Genomic DNA, 18,838 nt, shown 5'->3' with positions numbered 1-18,838 from the left:
AACAAGTGGTGACAGGTTGTGGTAACAAGTAACATGCGGTGATAGGTTAAAAATAAGTAGTAGCAGGTTGTAAATGCAGCTATACAGGTAACAAGTAGTAGCAGGTTGTACATGAAATAATCAGTGATTGTTTTAGCAGGCAGTAGATGCAGAAATATATCAGATGCAGATTGTAACAGAAAAAAAAAGGTCTGTGCAGGGATTTTGGGGGGAAAAAAACAACAAAAAAACATTATAGCGTCTTCTCCCTCATGAGAAAGCCAGAAGAGTCATTGGAAGAAGTCAAGACCCCTCAGAATGAAGTGCAGAAGGTCAGGGAATGGCAGGATGAGACTGTAGGATCTGCAAGAAGATTCTCCTAGGAAAAATCAAGTTTCACAATGTAAAGAGGAATATACTGGAACCATGAAAACAGTACTAACTCCATGCAACATGAGCGAAACACGTATGTCCTTTAAAGTGAATACGTACTAGACTCAATCAAGTTGCTGCATCTACCGCCCCGTGGAAAACAACAGCATCCTTACAGGTATCAGACAAAGCTCACATCGCTAATGAGAGCTTCAGGGATGAGGCTAACAGCCACATAGCGCGTGATCCTCCACTGGTTTGATAGAATAGGTAACTGGCTCCTGGTTAAAAGGAGCTGTACAGCCCTTCCTGTCTGGTCGGGGGGCCCGTCTAGCATGTGCCATGAGAAAATGGTGATAGTAGAAACCAGAGTGATAAGCATGGAAATCTGAAGTCCAGGCCCCCTCAGAAATAGAGAAAGAGAGTCCTGGCCGCAGGAAGATGCGCAGTGTCATTATGCCCATAGAGACAGCCCGAACTTGGCAACTGTTTGTACTACCTTTAGGCATATATATCCTGTGCCACTACTGGACACATGCAGCTCAGCACAGAGGCCCAAATAAGGACAGTTACCAACAGACAAAGGCTCAATCTGCAGGGACCCCAAGAAAGACAATGAGATACCTGTGAGAAATACAGGGCACTATCTTACTGTTGATCTCACCATGCCGTGAGTTGCCGTATGTTGCCCCAGTCCGGAGACAAACCGAGACTGGGTGACCTAGCACAGGTCAGAATCTCTCTGGTAAACCCCTTGAGTGCTAACCCCAGAGTCCGATTAAACAAGCAGCTTCCTTCAAGGGAGTACAGCAGGAACACAGACATAGACATATAAAGCTGCCCAAGCTTGTCCCAAAGCTGGTGAAACACATACAATTTGTCTGAACCGGAAAGGAGAGAAGCCCTGGCATACCCTGACCAAAGTCAGCTGGAAACAAACTACCAGAATGCTGCAGCTCTCCCGCCATCGCTGGAGACCCAAGCACATGCCTGATTCTCACTGATACGTGGCCGCTGCATCAACGCACCTAGAAACATAGTCGGATTCAAGCCCCGCAAAATTTACCCTGCCGCGGCTTGCATAGAAAGAAAATCAGACTCAGGGAATAACCAGAAGAATGGCCCACAGCGCCAGAAAAAAAAACCATGTCCCATCTCATGTGCGCTGCTATAAACCGGCACCTGCACAATCAGCTGCACATGGCCGTGACAAACACCGATGAAAGAGAGGCTCAGAATAAACAGGACTACTATTGCTACACTGAAACCCAACAATGAGAACAAGTGCGAGCATGAAATCGCACCGCTACTTCTGCGCTGTAACCAACAAGGAAACCAAGCACGTGCATGCAAAGGGCGGGAAGTCCCGGCTCCCTCCACGGATTTCTAGTCATAAAACTTAGCCTCAATAAAATATCCATGCCTTAAAACGTACGTTGACCAAACCCACATTACTAAGACTCCCAAACAGAACCTGAAGTTCAAACAGACATACTCACAAGCTTGTTGTTAGGGCCGGTTGAAGCCAGTTAAAGCTGGTTGATCAGCAGTAACAACAGAATGCAGCAACTGTGGTCTCTTTTTTTTTTTAACAGAGAAGGAAAAGAAGAAAAAAATTGAGACCCAGTCAGACCCTCTATCACTGGAGGGAGGGTGAGGCAGGGACCTGGTGGGCCCAGGTGTAACCCCTAAAGCCGACACCGTTCAGCCGGACACCCCTGTCTCACTGAAGAGAAAATCTCAACAGGAGAAATAGCATTGCCAGCTCACTGAAGAGAAACCTCAACAGGAGAAACAGAATGGCAGTCTCACTGAAGAGAAACCTCAACAGGAGAAAATAATTTTCCAGTCACAGCCAGAATTCAGGAGCTAGTTGAATAGCAACCTTTTCCTGCTGGGAGATAAAGAATACTGGATAAACAGGAAGAGTGCCAGACAATAGGACCACCTGTTAATCAATTTCTCTATCTCCGTCTGCTGGTAGATGTGGGCTATCCCATTGGTCTCTGGATTCATCTGCTGCTGTTGCTAGGGAAATTACATTACATTAGTGATTTCTATTCCACCATTACCTTGCGGTTCAAGGCGGATTACATATGAATTTGTCAGGATATTTAGAGGTACATTTAGAAGTACATAAGTAGTAGTCTGGACATTTTCTGGGTTGCTAAGGAGATTCTTGCAGGTGATGCCTGAGACAGATCTAGCTGTGTTAGTTTGGTTTTATGTATTTTTTTGAATAGTAGGGTTTTTGTTTCTTTTTTGAAGGTTTATAGTCTGTGGTCGAGATCAGTAAGTTGGAGAGTTGGTGGCCTATTTTTTGCTGCTCGAGTGGCTAGGAGGTTGTCGTACAGTTTTTTTTTTATGTTTTTGGTTGGAGGGTGCATGAATAATAATAACTTTATTTTTCTATACTGCCATAGTCAAATGACTTCTAGGTGGTTCACATTGAAAGAAGGCGGGACAATCAGCGAATTATAGAATGCATGAAGAAAGATGTTACATAATACATTGGGGTTACATGCCCAATAATACATAAGAACATAAGAAGTGCCTGCACCGGATCAGACCTGGGGTCCATCCAGTCCGGTGATCCGCACACGCTGAGGCTCAGCCAGGCGTACCCTGGTGCATACATTAGTCACTCGTATCCCTCAATGTGTCCTGCAAGAAGATGTGCGTCCAATTTTCCCTTAAATCCTAGAATGGTAGTTTCTTCCACCATCTCTTTCGGGAGAGAGTTCCAGGCGTTCACCACTCGCTGTGTGAAGCAGAACTTTCTGACATTTGTCCTGGCCGTGTCCCCTCTCAGCTTCAGGCCATGACCTCTGGTCCGAGTCTGGGTCACATTCGCCAATGTGAATAAAGCTATTTCTTGCTCTCCATCCTTTCCCCCTGCTGGTGAGTGAGCTTGCTCCATTTTGTCGATTCCTTTTAGCAATTTAAAAGTCTCTATCAGATCCCCTCTCAGTCTTCTCTTCTCAAGGGTGAATAATCCTAGTTTTCTGAGGCGATCCTTGTAGCTCAAGTTCTCCATACCTTCTACTAGCTTTGTCGCTCGCCTCTGCACCTTCTCCAGCAGTGTTATATCCTTTTTCAGGTATGGAGACCAGTGTTGGACACAGTATTCCAAGTGTGGTCTGACCATTGCTCTATAAAGCGGCATTATGACCTCCCTTGATCTACTCGTGATTCCCTTCTTTATCATGCCTAACATCCTGTTAGCTTTCTTTGCCGCCGCTGCACATTGAGCCGACGGCTTTAGGGTCCTGTCTATCAGTAACCCCAAGTCTTTTTCTTGTTCGCTCTTCCCCAATGTTATACCTAACAGTTTATACTCATGCTCCTTGTTTTTTCTGCCCAGGTGCATCACTTTGCATTTTTCCACATTAAAACTCATCTGCCAATTTTCTGCCAAGTTGCTTCAAATCTCTCTGAAGTTCCTCGATGTCTTTTTGTGACCTGATTGTCCGGCATAGCTTTGTGTCATCTGCAAACTTGACAATAACATGAGAGAGATCCTCTGCTTAGGCAAGGAATTTATCAAATAGAGCGGTTTTAATTGATTTTCGGAATGGTGTGTGGGTTCTCCTGTGTCTGGTTGAGGTGGATTGTATTAGTCGGTTGTTCCAGTAGATTGGGCTGTCTACATTTATGGCTTTAAATAGTAGGCAGCAGAATTGTATTGGGAGCCAGTGTGAGTCGTGGTATGCCTCTGTGATGTGGTTGTATTTCTTCAGCAAGTAGATGTCTTAGGGCTGTGTTTTGTACTGTTTATAGTTGTTTTATCATTGTTGCTGGGCAAGGGAGTTATAGTATGTTGCAGTAGTCTATTAGACCTAGGACTATGAATTGTACCACGAGTTGGAACTGTTTTCTGTTGAAGAATTTTCAAACTTGCCTTAGGTTTCTCATGACTGCAAATGATTTTTTTTATTGTTTTGTTGATTTATGGCTGCATGGTACATCCTCTGTCTATCAGCACTCCCAGGAGTTTTAAAGTGGGTTGAATGGGGTAGGAGATTGAGTTTATTAGTAGGTTTGTTATGGTTGGGATTTTGCTATTTTCAAGGAGGATGAAGTTTGTTTTGTCAGCATTTAGTTTTAGTTTGTTTTCTTTCATCCATGTTGCTACTGTTTCAAGTGTTTTGTGTATTGTGTCTGCCATGGAGGGCGCTGGTTGGTAAAAAGGAAGGAGAATGGTGATGTCGTCTGCAAAGCTGTATGAGGTTAGGCCTAGTTTATCTAGACAGGAGCTGAGGGAAGCAGTGTATATATAGGTTGAACAGTGTGGGAGATAGTGGTGATCCTTGGGGTACGCCGCAGGGATTGGACCATGGTTCTGATTTGTATTTGTTTGTTTTAACTCTGTATGTTCTGGATTGTAGGAATCCTTTAAACCATGATAGTACCTTGCCAGTGATTCCTATTGAGTCTAGTATTTGTAGAAGGATGTTATGGTCTACCAGATCAAAAGCTGCAGAGAGATCTAGTTGAATAATCAGTATTATTTTTTCCTGTGCTGAGATGTTGTCTAGCAGTGTCCATGAGTGATCCTAGTAGGGTCTCAGTGCTGTATTTGGTTCTGAAGCCAGATTGTGTGGGGTGAAGTAAGTTGTGGTTTTCTAAGTTGAAGTTTACGACTTTAGCTATGAAGCCTTCCATTAGCTTGACATAAAGAGGTATTGACGCTATGGGTCTGTAGTTGGAAGGTTGATCTGTTGAGCCTTTGGGGTCTTTTAGGATTGGAATTATTGCCGATTTCGCTGAGATCTTGTGGGAAAAGGCCGTTTGTGAGTAGAGTTTGTATCTATTGCAGAAGGAGGGTGCGAAATAGTGTACTGGAGGTTTTCAATAGGTATGGGGGGCAGTGGTTGAGGTCACAGGCTGCGTGGCTGTATTTATTATAGAGCTTGTTTAGGTCCGACCATTGTATAGGTGAGAAGTGGGACCAGGTTCTGTCTGCTGCAACAGATTCTTTCGCTGTGGGGGATGTTGTGATCTCTTCCAACTGCGTAGGTGTTCCATTGAAGGTGGACCTGATAGTTGCGATTTTGTTTTTGAAGAATGCCGCCAAGAGGGTGGGGGGGGGAATGTCGTTATTGGTCAGGTATGGTTTGGTGTCTGTGAGTTCTTTTAGTAGTTGGAATAGCTTTTTTGTGTCTTGGGATTCTTCTCCTATTTGCTTTGTATAGTATGTCTTTCTTTTTTCTTTCAGTTTTTGTTTGTAATTTTGGTTCAGTTTTCTCCATGTTGTCTTTGTGGAATCTTGACTGCTTTTTCTCCATTTTTTTTCTAGTTGTCTGCATTGTCTTTTGAGTAGTAGTTTGTTATCGAAAACATTTGTCTGATTTGTTCTGGTTTTTGTTTGCTCTGGGGCTAGCTCATCTAGGGTTGTTGTACATTGATGGCTCCATTGTGAGATGAAGTCTTTGGGGTTATAGTCTTGGATTATGGCATCTGTTTAAGACCAGAATATGGTGGGGTCGATGTATTTACGTAAGCTGTAGATTGTTTTTTGTGTGATTGGTTTGCTATTGTTTTTGGTCCAGTTGATATTGAAGGAGTAAGTATAGTGATCTGACCAGAGGGAACGATACCAGTTTCCATTTGATGTGTGAATCTCTGGTTGTATGGGCTGTTGGGACATGTAGGCTGCAATATCGAGTTGGTGACCTTTTTCATGTGTGGTTTGAGGGTCTAATAACTTGTATGTTAAGGCTTTGAGGTATGATAGTAGGATTTCTACTTGTTTGGAGGTTTGTTTTTCGAGGTGGAGGTTTAGGTCTCCTAGGATTAAGTTGTAAGTTGTTGATAATGAGTTTTGGTATATAAACTCTTCAAATTTTGGTTTTGCTGTGTTCCAGTTTCCTGGTGTTATGTAGCAGAGCAAGCAAGTTACAGTTCCTTTGAGTGAGGTCCCAGAGAGTTGGCAGGCTAGTAGATCCATATATGGGGTAGTTATTTTGTCTTGTATTTTTAGTCTATGGTATTTCTGGCAATTCCTCCTCCTCTGTTATTTTCTCTGCAGACCACTATTATCTTGTATCTCTTTGGGCAGATTTCCGTTATTCTGGGGTCTAATTCTGAAGTTAGCCAGGTTTTTGTGAGGAAAAGACAGTCTAGATTATCCCCTTCTATCCAGTGTTTTATGTGTTCTGTTTTGGGGCCTATGACTCTGATATTTACGTATGCACATGTGAGAGTAATGTAGTCTTTTTGAGCGCTATAAGTTATTTTTTGATAGATGAGTAATCTTTGGCGAGGTTGTGTTTTGGTCTTATAGGGGTTTCTCAGTTTTTTTTCTTGCAGTTTGTGTGCTGGGGTGGTAAGTGTGGGTCTGGTAGTTTATGTTTCTGTCTATTGTGGTTCTTCTGGTTGGGTAGAGAATTCTGTTAGTGTTTGATATAGTTGGTATTGGAGAGATGTTTGCTGTCGTTTTCCAAGTAGCTAGGAGCAGGAGTATCAGCTTGTGCGTGTTTTTCTGGCGTAGTTATCTTTGGGTGTCTGGTACTGTAATTGTAGGAGAATGATGGAGAAGTTCTTTCTTCTTCCTCTGCTTATTGAGAGTTGCTGGTCTCCTTAAGGGCAGCAGTATGTTTTAAGAACATAAACCGTTACAATCTTGTACTTGGCCTTCCATACATCTCTGAATCTAATTTTCTAAGAGCCACAATGCATATCTGTAATCTAAGTAGTAAACCCAGATTTCAGGCAGCACATGAACTTTATTTAAGCAAGATGTACAGTACAGGAAGGATTTTAAAATTATTATTTGAAAAGGCTTGCTCCAGGACACTAACTGACTGGGGAGTCTCCCTGAAAAGAGTGCAGCTTCATAAGTCATATGAACATATGTACATCATATCACAACCCTATACACCACACTGTGGCAACCCACTGCAGTTTTAAAAAGCAGCACATTATGCTATTTTAGGTTCAGGGATACATTAGACTGAAAGGCAAGTAATCTTGTACTTACATTCTTGCTTAAAAGTGAAATATTCTGTGAGGTGTCTGCACTCGTGATTCCCTCGGAGAAGGAAGAGCGTTTTTGGATGATTAATTTTTAAACTCCATAAATACAGCACACACTATAAAAAAATAAAGAATTTGTTTTTATGATTAAAAATTTTTTTATTGACTGAAACAATGCAGAACCATAGCAAAACATCAAAGCACAAAATACACCAAAAATAAGCGGGAAATCCACTAGAACAATTCATAACAGTACCAAGTCATGCATCTTTTATATCAACCCTCCCCCCCGTGAACCCCCAAGAATCCCCCTCCAACCCCCCCTTTGTTTCCCACCCCCCTAGGGAGGGAGTAGACTCAGGTTCTGTTGCATTCCTGTTACATGGGTGTCCAATGACCCCCTGAGAACTGAAAGTCCAGTGAGAAACCCAGGCAAGACCATCCTATGATTGTCCATCCCAGGCAGAACATAAGAACATAAGAAGTTGCCTCCGCTGAGGCAGACCAGAGGTCCATCTCGCCCAGCGGTCCGCTCCCGTGGCTGCCCATCAGGCCCATTGCCTAAGCAGTGGTCCTTGACTATTTCCATACTTATCTCTACTCCTATCCCTACATCCTACGTCAACTCTTATCTGTACCCCTCAATCCCTTTGTCCTCTAGGAACCTATCCAAACCTTCTTTGAAACCCTGTAACGTGCTCCTGCCAATCACAGCCTCCGGAAGCACGTTCCATGTATCCACCACCCTCTGGGTGAAAAAGTACTTCCTAGCGTTTGTTCTAAACCTGTCCCCTTTCAATTTCTCCAAGCGCCCCCTTGTACTTGTGGTTCCCCATAATTTGAAAAATCTGTCCCTGTCTACTTTTTCTATGCCCTTCAGGATCTTGAAGGTTTCTATCATGTCTCCTCTAAGTCTCCGCTTCTCCAGGGAGAACAGCCCCAACTTTTTCAGTCTGTCAGTATATGAGAGATTTTCCATACCCTTTATCAGCTTAGTTGCCCTTCTCTGGACTCCTTCAAGTACTGCCCATGTCCTTCTTGAGGTACGGCGACCAGTACTGGACAGAGTACTCCAGATGCGGGCGCATTATTGCGCGATACAGTGGCAGGATGACTTCCTTCATCCTGGTCATGATGCCCTTCTTAATGATACCTAGCATTTTGTTTGCTTTCCTTGAGGCTGTGGCGCACTGTGCCAACACCTTCAATGTTGTGTCTACCATCACTCCCAGGTCTCTTTCAAGGTTACTTACCCCTAGCAGTGATCCCCCCCATTTTGTAAGTGAACATCAGGTTCTTTTTCCCTACATGCATGACCTTGCATTTCCCTATGTTAAAGCTCATTTGCCACTTTTTGGCCCACTCTTCCAGTGTCGTCAGATCCTTTTGGAGATCTTTGCAGTCTTCCGTGGTTTTAACCCTGCTGTAGAGTTTGGTGTCATCCGCAAATTTAATGACCTCACATTTTGTTCCCGCCTCCAGGTCGTTAATAAATATATTGAACAGGAGTGGTCCCAGCACCGAACCCTGTGGCACTCCGCTCGTGACCCATTGCCAGTCTGAGTAATGTCCCTTTACTCCAACCCTCTGTTTCCTGTCTGCCAGCCAGGTTTTGATCCATCAGTGGACATCCCCTTGAACCCCGTGGTTCCATAGCTTCTTTAGCAGTCTTTTGTGTGGCACCTTGTCGAAGGCTTTTTGGAAGTCAAGGTAAATGATGTATATGGATTCCCCTTTATCCACCTGGCTATTTACCCCCTCAAAGTAGTATAATAAGTTTGTGAGGCATGACCTACCCTTGCAGAAGCCATGCTGACTCGACTTAAGCTATCCATTGCTTTCGATGTGTTCACAGATGCTGTCCTTAATCAGCGCTTCCATCATCTTTCCCGGAACCGGGATTTCCTGTAAGCAGCAACGAATTTGTCACCCTGGGGTCCCCCCCAGATGTCGCACAAGCCCCTCCCAATTCAACTGCATGGAAGCCAAAAAGACGCTGCCACAGACCTCCTGAGGAAGAGCCCCGCCAGGAAGATGAAGCAAAACAAGAAGAGAGTATGGGGCATAAAGAGCAGCCTCCAGAGATATAGGGGTATATTAAAGTTCAAGCATAAAGTAAATCCCACTACAGGATATTCAAATGAGATCATGGAGAAAAATGGTCTCAGAAACTACTAGGATATGGACATTTCAATCCATGGATATTTTCATCCAATGCCAAGTCTATTTAAGGTTTAAGATTTCCATCACTGACCAGATTACCTCCACCTCCTTGTTTGTGTGAATCAAATTCTACTGTCTTAAAAGTTAATTCTTTATAGCAACAGCAAAACATTACTTATCTTAAAGTGTGCAGACTACTGATAAGCCTGACAGGGACCAGTTTTGCCGCTAAACGCAACTTTTTCAAGGGTTCTCAGGACACTTTATTTTAGTCTCCCACCTCATTTAGGGCTGTTCAATTTTTGCTACCAAAGAGGACCATTGAAAACTGCGATTCGCTTGCCCAGGGGTACCCACTCCAACCACACCCAGGCGTGATCCGAAATCGCATATGGGCTGATCTCTGCCCTCACCACCTGAAAAAAAGACTGCCCATGAAATAAATAAATAGTCAATACAGAACTGCGTGGAATGCTCTTGAGACATATGCATATACTCTTTCTCAGAAAGGTGCAGAATCCGCCAAACGTCGTCAAGCTCCAAGAACTGACATAACGACAGAAGCCCCTTACCATCCTGAGCATGGCAACTCAAGAGCGCAGTGGAGCAATCCATGAAGGGATCCCATACCGTATTAAAGTCCCCTCCCACCAACATTGGAAGGCGAGTATGGGGTAAAAGAAATGTTTGCAAACGCTGATAGAATTTGCGGTTATAGGAATTCAGGGCATAAATACTACCCAAAAGAATGGGCTGTCCCACAATCAGGGCCTTACAAAAAAAATATATCAACTCTTTGAGTCAGCCTCCACTGTGGCAAGATGGTCAATCACCCCCTTCCAAACCAGAATTGCTACCCCACATTTCCTCCTGGAGCCTGCTGCGACACAAGTATCCCCCCCTTCCAAACTAGAATGGCTACCCAACATTTCCTCCCGGAGCCTGCTGCTGCGACACAAGTGCCCATCCATCCCTGTTGAAATTTAGAATGTTCCACCGCGGTAAGGTGCGTCTCCTGGAGCAGCACATCTACCTTAAGCCTGTGTAGATTGCATAGTATTTTCGTGCGCTTCACCACTATTAAAATTCTGGGGGTCATATTCGATCAGACTGTCATATCATGACCATATCAGTAATGTAGTGAAATCAACATTCTTTAGATTACAACAGATTCGTTCAGTTTCTAAATGGCTAGAACCAAAATCGCTAAATATATTGATCCACTCGTTAGTCATCTCTAGAATCGATTATTGTTAACCCCCTATTTCAGGGTATTGCACAAAAGGAGATTAGACACCTCCAATTAATCCAGAACAGTTCTACTAAAATTATAATGAAAGCAAAGAAATTTGATCACGTTTCACCGCTTCTCAAAAAATCTCATTGGCTTTCGGTTACACATCGAATAAATTATAAAATGTCTGTTAACTCTTAAATCACTGTTGTATAAAGCCCCAGCCTTCATTGACAAGGTCCTGATACCCTATTTTCCTACCAGAACACTTTGATCCAGTGATCAACACTTACTGACTGTTCCTTCACTCAAAAATATTAATATCCACAACAATACATTTTTTCAGTTACGGCACCGCAGTTGTGGAATGCCTTACCGATTTAAATAAGGGAAAAGAGACATATAGATAGATTCAAGGGCAAGTTAAAATGTTTTCTTTTTAAAGATGCTTTTGATTGTTAGATCCCTTAGTTAAGACCATACACCTTATTTTAGATATCTGTTTTTTTAAGCTGATCTGAAGATCACTGATTTTTTCTAATCCCCTCCTTTTGTTGCTTCCCCTAATTGTCTTATTTATTTACTATCAACTATTGTATTTCTATCCCTGCCTTTCCTAGTGGTTCTGTCAGTTCCGTAAGTCTAGTTAGTAATATTTGTATTTTCCCTTATATGTTGTAAATAATTTTAGTATTGTACATCGCCTTGAAGTTATGATTAGGCGATTAATCAAATTTTTAAATAAACTTGAAACTTAAACTTGAAATAACTCCCCCAATATTCCAAGTCACCACTCAAACTTCTGGAAAAGAAGAAAAAAAATGAGATCAGAAAATGTGGACAAAAAACATGTGATATCCCGGAGTGCCATCCCAGTGAGTGGACTCCAGAATGCAACTGCAACCAAGCACAGGCTGCCATGCCACTGGCCCAACACCTCCTCAGCCAATCCCAACCCAAAAACGGATTCCGTATCTTCTTGCTCCAAAGCCAAAATCCCCCAACCCAACCTCCCCCCAAAACCTCTCTAGTCCCCAGACCCCATGATCCTGTTTCTGATCTTCAAAGGAGAATCTGTCACTTCACGACATCAACCCTCCCAAAATACCCAAACCAAAAAAAGAATATTACAAACCTCTACCCATTCCACAAATGACCCGTCCCCCCAGGTAGCCATATCAACCAACCCTAGGAAGGTTTCCAAAACACCCCTGCATCGAAGATAACAGCCCATGACCTGCCATCTCAAGTGGGAGCCCACCTCACCCCTTTTGCCCCCCCAAAGAAATACCAGGACTAGAAAGTAGTCAAAACTCCAGGACAACTCTGGACCTCTGGAGGGAGGAAAAAGCAAAGGTCAGCGTCCCAGTGGACTACAGAAAAGTCCTCAAACAGGGAGAAGCAGCAGTTAGAAGCTCAACCCAATCATGAGGACGTAGAAGTTGGAAAGTCACTGCCTCCATCCAGCTAGGACAAAGTCCTGGGCCGCCGACAAGGAGAGATGCGGGTTGAACCATTGTGGGAGACTCGAAGGTGGGCAGGGTAAAGAAGCGTGAATCTAATTTTCCAAGCAAACAGTGTAGAGCAGCTAGGGCAAAACTGCCGCTGAGCCACACGGGTAGAGTAGTCCTGAAAATAGAGTACCCTGCAATTCCCCCCCTTCCCCCTCAGAGCGCTTGTAATATTGCTGTCTTGTGCGCAAAGTTAAGGACCCAGAGGATAACCACCCGGGATCGGGCATCAGTTTCCCGCTGAGTCCCAAGTCAGTGGGCCTGCTCCATCCAAAATTGGCCAAGTGCCACTGAAAGCCCCAGGGACTCCAGAATCCAGCTCTCAAAAAAGGTCCAAAGCTCCGACAAATCAGACATTATTTCTTCTAGCCCGGTTCTCCAGTTCGTCTATCTTTTCTTCCAGAGCCTCCAGGCGTTTCAGCTGCTGCTGGTGAGTAGTCTCCATTCCTCCCATGCGGTTCTCCACATCGCTCACCCGTTGCTGGAAATGTTCCAAGTCCCGACCAACTCCTTACAGCTTACCCTGAAACCGTTCAAGTTTGTCATCTATAGGTTGGAGCCTTTTATCCAAAATAGACTCCAGAGTCATTATAACTTCTGACATGATCTTCGCGACCCACAGAGGAACAATGGAAGGCCCTACTGGGCTCGAGGCAGCTGTCATTTTGTTGTCTAGGACCTTATTCCACTCTCACTGTGTCCATGTCACTTTCGCCGCCATAAAGCACTACCCACAGTCAGCAGTACTGAGTTGGCAGTGTGGGAGTCCAGATAAGTTCAAAAAGCAGTCTAAAATGGGCGAGGAGCTGATATTTACGGGTAAATTCGGGCGGGTAACAGGAAAGACAAAATTCACCATCTTCCCCTGTGCAACGTGTCATGTGACCTCTCAAAATAATTTTTTTATGTGTTATACTTCAATTTACACCTAACTAAATTTGTAGAACTTGCAGAGATACAGAAATGAATTCCTGAATATCTCAGGAGAAACATCAAGGAACTAGAGGGAAAAGTATCAACAAATTTGCAATAGAAACCATATAGAGAGGCAGTCTTTCCTTGAGACTAGTTAAAGCCACAGGTAAAGCTTACAAAAAGCTCTTAATCATTGCCTTCTCCTTTTCTTTTTTATACACTCTCCAAATAGCAAGGGACAGAAGACATAAAAGATGGGTCCACATAAGAGAGCTACCACTGCTAATACAAAGAAGGTCATTAAGACAATGTCTAATACATACTAGTGAAGCCCGATTCAGGGAAAAATTTTTTTATTCGATTTAGCCTGTTGAATCAATTTACATCAATGCCAGATATTTAGGCCACAAACTACCATTACTAACCCTTGCATTTATTAGCATTAAAGCTTACTGCCAAATTTCAGACCATTCTTTAAACTTCGCTAGGTCCTTCCTCATGTTATTCACACCATCAGGGGTGTCTACTCTATTACAGATTTTGGTATCATCCGCAAAGAGGCAAATCTTACCCGACTGCCCTTCAGCAATATCACTTACAAAAATGTTAAAAAGAACAGGTCCAAGAACAGAACCTTGAGGTACATCACTGGTAACATCCCTTTCCTCAGAGCAATCTCCACTGTCCACTGTTGCCTTCCACTCAACCAGTTCCTGACCGAGTCCTTCATTTTGAGGTCCATATCGAGGGCACTCAGCTTATTTATTAGACGCCTATGTGGAACACTGTTGATGCCTTTGCTAAAATCTATATACACTACATCTAGCGCACTCCCTATATCCAATTCTCTGGTCACCCAGTCAAAGAAATTGATCAGATTTGTCTGACAAGACCTGCCGCTAGTGAATCCATGTTGCCTCTTCTGAATCCATGTTACCTGGAATCCACTGGATTCCAGAAACTGCACTATTCCCTGTTTTAAAAGTGTTTCCATTAATTTACTTACTACAGAATTCAGACTTACCAGCCTGTAGTTCCCTACTTCTTCCACTTTTGTGGAAAGGGACCACATCCGCCCTTCTCCAGTCCTCCAGTACCACTCCCCATTCTAAAGGAGCATTGAAAAGGTCAGCCAGCAGAGCCACCAGAACTCTCTTCAGTACCCTCAGATGTACACCATCCGGCCCCATTGCTTTATCCACTTTTAGTTTAGCTAGCTCCTCACAAACACAATACTCTGAAATTGATCAGATTCTACCACACCTCCAGAATAGAAATATTTGTTAAGCAATTCAGCTTTATCTTATCAGCTTCTACGTATTCCTCCCCTTCACCTTTTGAGTCTCACAATGCCACTTTTGCACTTCTTACTATCACTAATAAATCTAAAAAATGTCTTCTCCCCCATTTTACCACATCAGCTATTTTTTCTTCCATTTGCATCTTTGCTTTTCTATTTGACCAGCCTTTCTTAATTTTTCCATCATAGCCAAGCACACTGACCAAGGCCAAGAGACCAGACTGACCAGATGATACAGTACAGTCTACAAGAAGGTTGCTCCAGACTAAGCAGGAAACTTCCAAAGGCTCTGTTAGGTATTACAGTCGGCACAACATTTCATATGCCACACAGCCACCACAGATGGCTGCTTGGACAATGAATGCCCCTACTAAAAAGGCTAGCCATTACTACTTCTCCACCCACTTAATGTGGAGCTCTCTGAGGACCAAGTGCCATGAAAAGAGACAGCAGCTGCCTTGGTGTCTACCATAATGAAAGCTTCCTCCTTAGAGTACACTATATGACTATATGACGATATGAAGGCTGCCAATCAAGTAGAGAAGGCTTCGTCCAAGGCAAGACAAATGATGGGCTGTATCCGTAGGGGTTTTGTCAGCAGAAAACCTGAAGTAATAATGCCACTGTACAGATCCATGGTGAGACCTCATCTCGAGTATTGTGTTCAATTCTGGAGACCACACTACCGAAAAGATGTGTTGAGAATTGAGTCGGTTCAGCGAATGGCTACCAGGATGGTTTTGGGGCTCAGGGATCTCACGTATGAAGAAAGGTTAAAAAAACTGCGGATGTACTCATTGGAGGAGCGAAGACAGAGAGGAGACATGATTGAAACCTTCAAGTATATTACTGGGCGTATAGTGGTGAAAGATGATATCTTCAGTCTTACGGGGCCCTCGGTAACCAGAGGACATTCGCTGAAAATCAGAGGAGGGAAATTTCAGGGTGATGCTAGGAAGTACTTCTTCACCGAGAGGGTGGTCGATCATTGGAACGAGCTGCCTCAGCGGGTGATTGAGGCCAGCAGCGTGTTAGATTTCAAGAGGAAATGGGATATTCATGTGGGATCTCTAGGAGAGTAAGAATCAGGGAGAGGGTCACTGGTATGGGCAGACTCGATGGGCTATGGCCCTTTTCTGCCGTCAATTTCTATGTTTCTATGTTTCTAATACTTCATCGCCTCAGGGGCAAAGGTACAAAGACCTCAGGGTCATTGGTCCAAGCCTCCCACTCCACCAGCATCATATCAGTAAGTGCCTTATGAAGCAGGAAATGCTTTGAGGGCACTACAAAGCCTTCTAAAAGAGAATCCACTCCAAGGGGTCCACAGCGAATAGCTTAAGTATACCGAGTATCTCTGTACCCTCATCCATGAGAGAAGAGCTTCTCGCAACAGAAGAGCCTGATCTCATGGAATAACTCCTCATCCTCCTTCTCCCCCACCCCCCTCGGGGGATCATCACCTAAATCCGAATTTGAGAGGACTGAGGGTCATAAAAGACTGGGGGCAACAGAGCCAAGCAATGCACCCAACCAAGTCCAGATAACTTGACAGCGGTCCTTAGGATCAACCAAGTTGTCTGGTCAAAGCCAGAAGAGTGGGGAGCTAGGCCAGGTACAGGAGCATCAGACAGCATGACCTACCATCTGCTGAGTTAAACAAAATACTGGATCTTTCCAGGGACCACTGCCACCTAATTCCAGTGAGGTTACTGGTAAAACTCAATTTTTCTTCTCTACCTCCACTGGCTTGAAGGAGGGGATCAACCCAAAAGTACAGAAAATAATAGTTGACACTAAGGAAATGAAAGTTAATGTAGAATTACAAACACAAAAAAACTATAATGTTTTGCAAGTTATGCAATCATCCAAAATATCATGTACATGGATTGCAAATGTGCAGCAGCAAAGACATCAAGGCATATTTCTAAGATCTGTTAGGAAAGCATGAAAGCTCTATCATTTCAATGACACACATTTTTAAAATAAAGGAAACTGAAATAAGCAGGAATAATTTGTGTTGCTTAAGGTGTAGAAACAGAAATCATGCAGAATTATTACCTCTATACTGAAGTAGCCTCTGTCCACGTAGTCCCCCAAAAAGAGGTAGCGTGTGTTAACAGGAGATCCACCAACTTCAAAGAGCTTCATCAAGTCAAAAAACTGTCCATGGATGTCACCACACACTAGAAGAGGTAAGAAGAAATATAGATATTTCCTTCTCAAAACCATTATTTCATCAAACAGAAGCACAAGTTTACTTTTTATATCTCTTTCCACCGAAAGCAGACTAATCCATCTACTATCTGAAACATTTCCTAGTGATGTCAAAAATGCAGTAAATAGATATTCCAGACCAATAAAATATTTCCATTTGAGGCTTAAAGGTACTGATATGAGAAAGCACAGCCATTCCAAATCTCAGAGGACAATGAAGTATGTACTGCCTTAGATTTGAAAAAAGTTGCTAATTAAGAAAAAACAAGACACAAATATAATTAAAGAATAGAAAACAGTTTGAAATGGTATTTAAATCAGCTGTTTTGGTACCAGCCAGGCCATTCCCTAAGTTCAAGGGGCCCTGCATTCAATGAAGTAGCAGTGATTTTCAACTCTGTTGCAAGAACACTGGAGGAGTGTCATAAAAGTGTCATACACAGCACATTAAAATAAAATATATAAAATAATTGTGACATTTTCTCTACCCTTCCCTCCCACTGCAGATCCAGCACCTCTCCCTCTAAATCTCTTAGCCCCCCAGGTCTGACATACCTCACTTCTCCACTTATTTGCTGGTATTGACAGCCATATCATGCTGCATGGGCAAATAGGATGCAATTCCTTTGCTGCATCCTGCCTCTGATGCAACTTTTTGTTTTTGCAAGTTGGCCCAGGCAACCCTTTACAGCTACTGGCCAAGAAATAAAGTACCATATTTTTCACACTATAAGACACACCTGACCATAAGACGCACCTAGGTTTAGAGAAGGAAAACAAGAAAAAAATATTCTGAACCAAATGATGTACTATTTAATAAAATAAGCAGAATAATATTTCAACCATTTAAAGTCAACAGCAATATTAAGAACCATCATAACTGTTATTAACAAATGAGAGGAGACTAAGGTTCAAGCACTCTTCTATTTTTCTAGGCTCTGCACTCAGCCCCCTCCCCCCCCCCCCCATGCCAGTCTCTGAACCCAGCCCTCTTCCCTTCCTTAAGAACATAAGAAGCGCCATCTCCGGATCAGACCTTCGGTCCATCTAGTCCAACGATCCACACATGCGGAGGCCCTGCCAGGTGTACACCCATATTCTGGCGTAATTTTTAGTCACCCATATTCTTCTATGCCTCTCGTAAGGAAATGTGCATCTAGTTTGCTTTTGAATCCTAGGATGGTCGATTCCGCAATAACCTCCTCTGGGAGAGCATTCCAGGTGTCAACCACTCTCTGAATGAAACAGAACTTCCTGATATTAGTCCTGAACTTGTCCCCCCTTAGCTTCATTCCGTGTCCTCTCATCCGTGTCAAATTGGACAATGTAAATATTTTTTTCTGCTCTATTTTGTCGATTCATTTCAGTATTTTGAAGGTCTCGATCATATCCCCTCGCAGACTCCTTTTCTCAAGGGAGAACAATCCCAGTCTCTTAAGTCGATCTTTGTATTCCAGTTTCTCCATACCTTTTACTAGTTTTGTTGCTCGTCTCTGCACCCTCTCCAGCAGTTTTATATCCTTCTTTAGGTTGGGAGACCAATATTGGACGCAGTATTCCAAGTGGGGTCTGACCATTGCTCTATAAAGCGGCATTATGACCCTCTCTGATCTACTCGTGATTCCCTTCTTTATCATGCCCAACACTCTATTTGCTTTCTTTGCCACCGCCGCACATTGTGCTGATGGTTTCAGGGTCCTATCTATCAGTACACCCAGGTCCTTTTCTTGTTCGCTCTTACCCAGAGTTGCACCTGATATTCTATACTCGTGTTCCTTTTTCTTTCTGCCTAAATGCATTACTTTGCATTTCTCCACATTAAACTTCATCTGCCATTTCTCCGCCCATTTCTCTGACACAAATCACTCTGGAGTTCCTCGCTATCCTTTTGCGATCTGATTGCCCAGCATAGCTTTGTGTCGTCTGCAAACTTGATGATCTCACTGGATATTCCTTCTTCTAGGTCATTGATATAGATATTAAATAAAATCAGCCCAAGTACCGAGCTCTGGGGTACACCACTAGTCACTTTCTCCCATTCGGAGAACTTCCCATTTATTCCCACTCTCTGTTTTCTGTTCTCCAGCCATTTGCCTATCCATCTTTGTATATCCCCCTCTATTCCATGGCTCTGCACCCAGCCCCCCTCACATCATACCAGGTTCTATC

The 18,838-nt window shown here is 43.3% G+C and overlaps 1 protein-coding gene across 4 annotated transcripts in view; it reads right to left on the bottom strand.

Moving 5' to 3' along the window:
* PPP3CC (protein phosphatase 3 catalytic subunit gamma) overlaps window positions 1-18,838 on the bottom strand; it is a 178,308-nt gene that overhangs the window by 90,682 nt on the left and 68,788 nt on the right. For all 4 annotated transcript variants that reach the window (XM_033950201.1, XM_033950200.1, XM_033950203.1 and 1 more), the window contains 2 exons: window positions 16,514-16,638; window positions 7,334-7,445 (listed from right to left, as the gene is read on the bottom strand). In XM_033950201.1, the coding sequence (XP_033806092.1) occupies window positions 7,334-7,445; window positions 16,514-16,638 (237 nt within the window). The remainder of the gene's footprint in view (window positions 1-7,333; window positions 7,446-16,513; window positions 16,639-18,838) is intronic.

Source organism: Geotrypetes seraphini, chromosome 6, assembly GCF_902459505.1.
Source record: "Geotrypetes seraphini chromosome 6, aGeoSer1.1, whole genome shotgun sequence".
In the NCBI taxonomy this organism is placed as follows: domain Eukaryota; kingdom Metazoa; phylum Chordata; class Amphibia; order Gymnophiona; family Dermophiidae; genus Geotrypetes; species Geotrypetes seraphini.
Note: the sequence above shows the minus strand (reverse complement) of the source record. Positions and strands in the feature narration are given on the sequence as shown.